Raw genomic sequence first — 9,224 nt, 5'->3', positions numbered from 1 at the left:
CTGGTTAAGTAATGAGTTGTCAAAAGTGATTCTAGATATTTATAAAAGTTATATACGTTTTAATAATAAAGTTCTTTTTAAACTGAAAACGTCTTTGTACGTTTGAAAATAGATTAATAGAATATTATGGAAACCAATTCTCCACTAACTTTTGTCTAACTTTCGTAAATGACACTTTTTTTTTTTATTTATAAATAGCTTTACAAATTATTCTGAATATCGTTAAGAGGAATAGATTTTCTCAAATCATAGTGGACCTCTCAACAGAGACTTGTAATCATAATTCAATGTTTCTGATAATTCAATCATTTAATATATATTTTTTTTAATTTCGTGGAAAATCATATTGAAACAAATACGTTCGTGTAAAGTATTATACGTTTAATACTTTATTAATATTCTCAAGTTATAATATATATATATACATAACATATCTATTTATATATAACGGTTCGTGAATCGTCGGAATTTGGTCGAGGTTATAATGAATGTATGAACACAGTTTAAAATTCTTGAGATTTAACTTAACAAACTTTGCTTATCGTGTCGGAATAATATAAAGATTAAAGTTTAAATTTGGTCGGAAATTTCCGGGTCGTCACAGTACCTACCCGTTAAAGAAATTTCGTCCCCGAAATTTGATAGAGGTCGTCATGACTAACAATGAGAATATTATTATAACGATTATAGAGTTTTATCATGTTCAAGAAGAATGGATAAAATAATTCGATTACTCGAAGCGTGTGAGTGAAGTTATCATAAATGAATGAAATAAGATAATAGTGATTCGTCGTATCTTTTGACGTCATCACGATTGATCTCCGAAAAGAAAATCTTTGTAATCTATATTGGATTTGATTATTCGGCGATTAAGAAAATTATGATCCTCTTCGAATTAATGCGATAATCCATTTTGATTTCTCTGTCGGATATTTCACTATAAATCCACCTCATTTGTTTTTTTACAACTCACACCTTCTCAACTCATATTTTAAAGTATTTGTCAATATGCTTCATCCAGTGCTGATTCTTGATATACTCCTCACTTTCATATCTGTCGCTCTTCTTTTTCATCTGCCTCCGGAAGAATCTATTTACTTCTACTATACTCTTGGTTTTATAGTGTTTTTAGTTCTCCCGTGTCTTTATATTGCTATATGCGTTGATATATACGGTTTGTGATTTCTGGGTTGTTGTTGGGTTTTATATCTTCCCTTATATTTCAAAGTCCTTGCTTCTTTTATAATCATTGTCATCCACAGTTAATGCTCTCTTCTATTTGCTATGATTTATACTCCCATTTCTAGTTCGAAGCTTTGTCCTTTCATTTCTTCTTCTTGCGATTAAGCACCGTTTGTAATGGTCCAGAATTCGCAGATATAAATTTCGGAATGAACATTGTTAATGTTCTAGGAAGGAAATTGGTATCTTCATCATTAATTAAGAGCATTATTATTAAAATAAACGTTAATTGAGTATATGTTAATAATTTAACAAATTAAATTATTTAATAAACATAAAACAATACTCCGTAGTTACACATATAATTTTAAAATTTATTATTTAAATGTATACAGTACAATCCGATTAATCTCTAATTAATCCCCGAATCTCCGATTAATCCTTCCAAAGTCCCGACCGATTAATCCCCGAATAGCGAATTTTGCAACCTTGCTCCGTACAACTTATTAAACGAGTGGAAAAGTAATATCTCATCTCAAGCTCAATCCCTTTTATATGAAACGGATGTAACGAAAATTTTATCCCAAATTAACGCTTCCAGAATTAAAACGGAAGAATTAGTTTCGGTAATCAAACACGATGTTTTTATCTCCATCCCTTTATTCTCTTAACAATTTCTCAAATAAATAGTACAAATTCTTACATGCAAATAGCTCTGAGTTACCAGCTAAGATGAAACGATTTAATGTCAAATAGATTTTATAATCAATCAATTGAACAATGATAGAAAATAACCTAAAAATCTTTTAGGGCTTGAATTTTTCTTACGCCTTTACAGTTGTATGAAAACGAAGATAAGATCATTATGTTACAGTTATATGTCTTCAGTTGCGATTCCAGAATTGTAGCTCAGTGGGGTCCGAAATTTTTTTTAAGTACCAATTATATTAGGTTGTTATTTTAGTGATAGCTTGCCTTAAAAAAAAAAATAGAAATTTGAAAAATATATGGGATCCAAGTAGTATAATTTAGTGGTGTTCTATACAATTCAAAAGAAAAACTATAGATTTAAAAAATATATGAGGTCATTCATTTAAATTTAGTGGTGTCATATACAATTTACAGAGTATTTTCTACTAAAAGTTTTCAAACTAACGGTGTCACGGGTTTATAGTTAGAATCGCCCATGTATGTCTTCAATGTTCGTGATTGTGTTTTCAGATTGAGAATGCGTCCATAGTGATGATAAGCAAGAACAATGAAAACTCCATGAAGGTATAATCCATAAATACTTTTGGCTCATAATGTGTCAAATTGTATATACAAAATTTGAAAGTTTTAAATAAATCATTGTATTAAAAAATCATATTATTTCGATTGTAGTTCATGTTGCAATAATACAACAGTAAGAAGTCTAGAGATGAAGAAGGTACATATAATCTCTTAAGTGGTACATATAGTCTTAAGTTTAATATGTATGATATGACTTCAATTTTTTGTGGTGAATTATATAACATTTTGATCAAAATACTATGAGTGAGTCGATCCGAGTAATGTTATAGCATCAACAAGTTGTTTGACTTTTAATAAAGTATTATAATGTATTCAGTATGTTGCACGGGCAGTAATTTGTTCACATATACTGATGTAGACACTACACATAACGCATTTACGAATATAAGTCAAAACTAGAATCACTATAATTAACATTAACATAATTATTAATGAGTTTAATAAACTTGAGCCCAATTCAACCCCAAAAATTAACTCAAGAGGATGGGGAACCTAAGCTATTATAAACTATTTAATTTTTACTACCACGGCCGATGTGGGATAACTACCCAACAATTATAATTATATGTTAAAAGAGCTTAACATGGCTACAGGTACATATAACTTCGTGGGGTACATAAATATCACAAAGTAAATAAATTTATACATGAAAACTCACAAAAAGAGTTATTACACCAAATTAGTAGAAAGTATATTCTTTTAGTTACGATTTTCACTAAAAGCTGGACTATACATGAGAATTCGATGGAGCCATTATCTTTCAAAAAAGTCAAACTGTATTCAAAGTTATTTTTGTAAGCAAGACATGTAGGGAACAAGCTACTACTTACGTAAATGGATTGGATGATAGATGAGTTCATAACTTCACAACATATATTTTAACCATATTTGAATACATGGGAGTATGGGACTACAATAACAGCCTAACAGTATCATTGGAGTTTTTTTATACTAGAATTCTATGAAGCAAGAGTTTTGTAGCATTATATTGTTTATGGCATTATGTAAGACGGTAATGGTGCACCTGAAATATTATCGAACATATGATAATATAGGTAATTAGGCATATAACATGTATCACCACTAGCCCAGACGGTAGATGTCTTTATGTACCATCATATACCATTTACACTACTTAGCATAAAAAAAGATTGTACCCTTTTCTAGAGATGCCATTATCAAGATACTCCTGCAAGTGTAGTAGAGCATTCTGAATCTAGCTGTTGCATTAAAGTGTTGCAGTTTTCCTACGTAACAGAAGATCAAATTACAATAATACATGAGTTACAACTCCCCTTTGCTGATTCTTTCCTTGGTTATACTAAAAAAAAATACATTGGGGAAAGGCCGAGATCTGCATACCTTTTCTTTAGCGACGGGCACCTTTGAAGCATTTACTGCAGGCTGAGATTCCGAGTAAAGTGATCTTGACGGGGAAAATGTAGACTGCCCAATGTACCAACAAAAAAATTAAGTTTTAATTTTCTATTTGTTTCAACAGTGAGACCAATAAGATATTTATCAGTGATACAAACGATCAGATTAGTTTCTTCATAACAAAACGTAACGTCAGTTTTCTACTTGCCTCTGACACACAAGAGTTGACATTGTTGTTCTCCCTCAATGGACTGACAATATGACCATCCTCCTTACATGATGGTAGAGCTGCATTTACCGAGATAATGATAACATATTCTGCACATTCCTTAACATGAAATATCACCTACTAAATATAATGAAATTATACCAGTAATGTCTGCTACGGTTGTCCTGTAAGCCTCACGATGAGAACTTGCTTCACAATTCAGAATATCATGGTTTATCCTGTGTTCCAATTCTAATTACCAATTAACATGAGAAGAATTACTAGATTAAAAAAATGTTTCAGTTGCAGTATCCAGATTTACAGGATTTCATAAGGTAATGTAATCACGTGATGACACAAAATCATTCTTGTCCTTTAGATCTCTAGTGAAAAATATATCATTACATTTCATCTCTATTTAAAGCCCTACCTGTCAGCTTCGTTATCTTTTTTTATTTCTACTTTTTCTTGGTTTGCCATGATGAAGGAAAAAGCAAGTCGATCCTGCATCAGGATTGATATATGCTAATCACAACTGATATCATTTGTTATGAAGATGCTGTGGCAGATTATTAAGAAATTTATAATTTGTAATTAATTTGACAAATCAATTGATTATCAGCAAGAAAGAGGTACAATTCTCTGACCTCTTCATCCATGTGCATCATGGTGCCTTGAATGGTTTTGAAAGTAGATTCCAACATCCCTAGTTCAGAACGCAAGGCCTGAGAAATCAGAACATAAAGTTACAGATATGTTTAGATGGCCTGTGTGAAACAAAATAAAAATCCCTTTGTGCATACTTTGTTCTCTGAAATTAAAGTATCTATGATCCCTTCTTTCATTTGTACAGTTTCCTGAAGGTAAGATAGGTTAAGGTATTGACATTGCTGATTATATGCTAATAGCTATATTATAAATATCAAGTATAAATAAATATCTAGAATAAAGATGGTATGGCATGGATATCTCCTCTATTGATGGACTTTGATCAGTTAGTTTTGCAGTCTCCAACTGTGTCTGAAGCTTTGCAATCACCATGTCCTTCCTCTGAAACTCGTTCTCATTACTTTTAAGTCTACTTTCAAGGTCATTGATTTTTCCTGCACAAAACAGAATAAAAATGGACCCTCAATAGTCAATATGTTGTCAGAAACTAGTGCATTATGAGTATCTATAAATGAGTCAATAAATTGTAAATGGACCCTCAATAGTCAATAAACTGAAACAACAACATTACCGATGAATAAGTTCTCGAAGGCACATACTTTATCCATTTCTTTCTTTAAATGAGTCACTGGAAATACAGAAATTAGTAAGTGATGTTATATATACTGCATTCAAGTAAGCTGATGAATTAGTATTAGGTCATAAAAGCAAATGAGCATACAAATGAAATAATAATTACTTAGATAAGACATACCTACTTCCTCTTTCTCAGCAACAGCACGTTGGGCACTATCCACCACTTGCTTGACCAAAGATGCCTCCTTTCGTATTGATTCCAATGATGAAAGGTGAGTATTTATCTTCTCAGAAAGCATGGCAATCTTTCTATCTCTGGATTCAATGGATCTTTTCATTTCACATGTAGATTCCTGCATGTACCAACAGATGAAGTTATAATATACAAGAAAAACACATTTGAACTTAAAATAGGAGTTCCTAGTATCAAGTTGTTCTATCTAGATCCTCACATCCTGACTGCACTCTACATATGTATAAATAAATCACTAGAAGCTACTCTATTCATAAATTAGGACAAGATGGAAGAAGCATTTGATTTTGACTTTGAGATTCTAGTATAGTAGGGCATGGTTATAAAAGTCCCCCGACTAGGCCTAATAGTCCCCGACTAGTCTCCGACTTGACCGATATATGCAGTCAAAGTTGTCAAAAGTCCAATTTAGTTGGTCAAAGTTGTCAAAAGCCCAATTCAGTTGGTCAAAGTTGGATTTATTTGGTCAAAAATGGTCAAAGTAGGACAAATACAATCAAAGTCAAAGTTGGTCAACATACTACTAGTCTCAATTTTAGTTAATTAATCCCTACAAGATCCTGACCGACTAGTCCCCGACTAGCGACTTTAACAACCTTCTATGGGTAATGGGTGGATTTACTGAGCAAATGAGTTAGTGCAGATTGTCCATCCGTAGAGCAATGGTGAATGCAGGGTAAATTTATAATGCTAGTGACCTAAAACTATAAGTTATAAGCATTAAGATGGTGTGACCATTGATGCCATGATATTGTGGAACTACATACATCCCGAAGTTAAATTTACATACTTTGATAGTCTGCATCCTCTATAGTTATATGTCCGTTCACTTTTACATTTCTTTTTCCAACCAATGGTTCATCAGACTACCCAACCTTAGTAATAGAATAAACAAAATCGTGAAGTCCTGTTCAAGTTTACAAGAACTACTCCGTGATACACAAAATAAACAGGATAAGCTGTAAATAAGTAATAAAACTTTCCCTAAACTTTGTTCTTGATATCCGTGAAATTATATGTTGTTCATATATATTGGACAACCCATATACAAAACGAGAACAATAAGGCCTTTCAGAAACGATAATAACTAAATAAATAAATAAATAAATAAATAAATAAATAAATAAATAAATAAAAGAGAACAATGAGGACATGTTTCCTCATTCGAGCCGATACATAAATTTTTATGTTTACTTTAATCCTGGGTAAATTTGATTAGTGCAATTACAAAGCAATGGTGCAAAACAAATTAGTAAGATTTACAAACCTGGTAAGCCTTCACGAAACTTTCTTTTGCCTGAAGAATGCTGTTAATTGTTTCCTTCAGTTCTTTATGCTTGCTTTCAAGCAAATAGTTTTCTTCTTCAAGGAACTGCACCTGTAACACCACAATCCCTAAACTAAGTTTCATTTATTTTAATTTTGTCATTTGTCATTCTCATTTTTTACAGTTCAACAGTTGAACTTATATGATGTAATAATAAACATAAACCAACATTTCAACTATAAACAGTTCAAAATCACATCAAGTATGAATTGATTATAGTGTTGATGAACAAACAATAGACAGTTAACACACCTTGCGTTGAAGTTTTTGGCCATGTTCAACAGATGAAGCTAAATCTGCTTCCAATTCCACTATCTTACTACATAATCCTTCAACATTTTGCTTTTGCTCCTAATTTCAATTCAAGTGTTGCGCCAAAATCAAACTGAAGAATCTTAACGTAATTAATAGAATTTAAATAATACGAATTAATTTGAAGTTCTACTAATAAGAACCTGAACATGATTGTGAAGTTGATCGGATGAAACGCCTTCTTTTTCCTGAAAATAGTAAAGAGCAAATTATTCATCGTTTGTTCAACGTTTGTTGATTAATTATCAAAAAAATTTAGAACAGGCGAGCGATTGAGATGACGTTACTCTGAGCTCACGAACTTCCGTTATTAGGGTTTGGAGCTTCAACTTGAATTTTGATAATTTCATCACCTCCATTTTTGCCTCCACTGCCAATTCCGTTTCTCCTTGGATCATTTTACATGTTTACATTGAGTTACAAATATTTACAAAAAGGCCCCTGTACTAATCTTTTTGTCTTAAAATGCGCTGTACTCTGTACATTTTATTCCGGTAAAAATTTTGGTATGCGTCCATATTGTTAACGTGATAAATCGTATTGTATGTTTTTATTGAATGAATTCCACAACAACAACAAAACCCAATACCACATAAGTGGTGTATGTGGAAGCTGAGATATAGACAATCCTTCCCCTATTCGGGGATAAAGACAAGTCATTTCTCCACCCAGAGTGAAAAACACTCTCAAAAGTAGAGAAAGTCATCCCTCTCTATTCGACGAATAGAGAGATTGCTTCCGAGTGGACCTCCGGCCAATTAGTAGGAAAAAATTTAAAAAATAAAATAAAGATAAAAATAAAATTAAGACGCCATGAAAATGGTAAAACCTAATGGACATGGGATAACATAAAATCCTTATAGAACATAGGTTTATAGACAATGGGCTAAATAATAGCTTTAATAAAATTACATTCAAGGAGCGTGTTTAAACAAAAAATGGGTGAGAGAGAAAGTAGAGAGAGAGTGAACGTGAGGCAAGAAAGGGCATGCACGGCGGGACTTAGGGAGCGGTACAGCGGTGACTACAACTACGGTAACAAATGGTCAAACCGAAATCATCTTACTTCATTTATGTTCTTCAATTTCCCGGAAGTGTGGAAGGTGGTGGATTTGGGAAAAACGTTCAAACCTCACGATGCCGTGAGGAATGTGTACATTGCTAGCAAGAGACTCCGAAACGGTGCCCGATTTGCTTTTGTTAGATTTGCATATGTGCGAGATGTTCCATGTTTACTCAAAATATTGGAACATGTAAAGATAAATGGTACTCAAATCAAGATTTTCATTGCAACTACTAGGAAGACGTCAGAGGCAGTGATGAACAAGATGTCAATGCAAAGAACCGAACCTACGGCAAAGAGGCGTATAACAGTTACCCAAGCAGAAACATGTTCCATGATGGCAGAAGGTTATGTGATGTGGTAAGAAATCATGAGGAAGATCTAAGAGAGAAGCTCACCTACATCAAGCCAAAAGGTGCAAATATACCTTTTGGTGGTACTGAAATGGAAAAGGCAAAATCGTTGTTGGTTGAAGAGAAATACTGATGTTTTAGCAGAGTAGTATATAAAATAGCTTATTTTTACAGAAAATACTATTAAATACGATACAATTTTACACAAGATATTTATTTATTTATAGAATGGATATACTTAAACATTGCTACAACACTTATAGGCAGTGTACCTAATCGTACAGTAGTGTAGTTTTTAGTAAGTCCGGTTCGTTCCACGGGGAATCTTTTTAAACAAAGCTTAACGCTATATTAGTTTACTTTTATAAAAATACAAATATATATATATATATATATATATATATATATATATATATATATATATATATATATATATATATATATATATATATATATATATATATAAGTAATATTATTATTATAAAGGGGGGTTTTTACCGTTTAATGACCGGTTTGTCGATTTTAAAACTTTAGTCGCAGTTAAAACCAAATAAATACAAGACTTTAAATTAAAGCATAAAGTAAATAACGATAATGAAATTGCGTATAAT

The 9,224-nt window shown here is 32.0% G+C and overlaps 1 protein-coding gene across 1 annotated transcript; it reads right to left on the bottom strand.

The window, feature by feature from the left end:
- Positions 1-4,954: 4,954 nt before the first annotated feature.
- On the bottom strand, positions 4,955-7,580 carry LOC139842405 (uncharacterized). The gene is made up of 7 exons (XM_071832548.1): positions 7,485-7,580; positions 7,341-7,385; positions 7,138-7,236; positions 6,826-6,936; positions 5,484-5,658; positions 5,301-5,357; positions 4,955-5,163 (listed from the first exon to the last, which is right to left on the bottom strand). Exons 1-7 carry the CDS (start codon positions 7,554-7,556, stop codon positions 4,955-4,957), a joined length of 768 nt encoding a protein of 255 aa, XP_071688649.1. The 5' UTR covers positions 7,557-7,580.
- Positions 7,581-9,224: the final 1,644 nt, after the last annotated feature.

Source organism: Rutidosis leptorrhynchoides, chromosome 4 (assembly GCF_046630445.1).
Source record: "Rutidosis leptorrhynchoides isolate AG116_Rl617_1_P2 chromosome 4, CSIRO_AGI_Rlap_v1, whole genome shotgun sequence".
Lineage (NCBI taxonomy): Eukaryota > Viridiplantae > Streptophyta > Magnoliopsida > Asterales > Asteraceae > Rutidosis > Rutidosis leptorrhynchoides.
The sequence above is the reverse complement of the archived record's forward strand: the minus strand, read 5'-3'. Positions and strand labels throughout refer to the sequence as shown.

Excerpts from the sequence above, each read along its gene's own strand:
- LOC139842405 (XM_071832548.1), bottom strand. The coding sequence starts at position 7,556 with ATGGAGGTGATGAAATTATCAAAATTCAAGTTGAAGCTCCAAACCCTA. Across the intron at positions 5,659-6,825 it reads GTTTCGTGAAGGCTTACCAG|GAATCTACATGTGAAATGAA; the intron begins GTTTGTAAATCT and ends TGGTACATGCAG. Across the intron at positions 5,358-5,483 it reads TGCTGAGAAAGAGGAAGTAG|TGACTCATTTAAAGAAAGAA; the intron begins GTATGTCTTATC and ends CTGTATTTCCAG.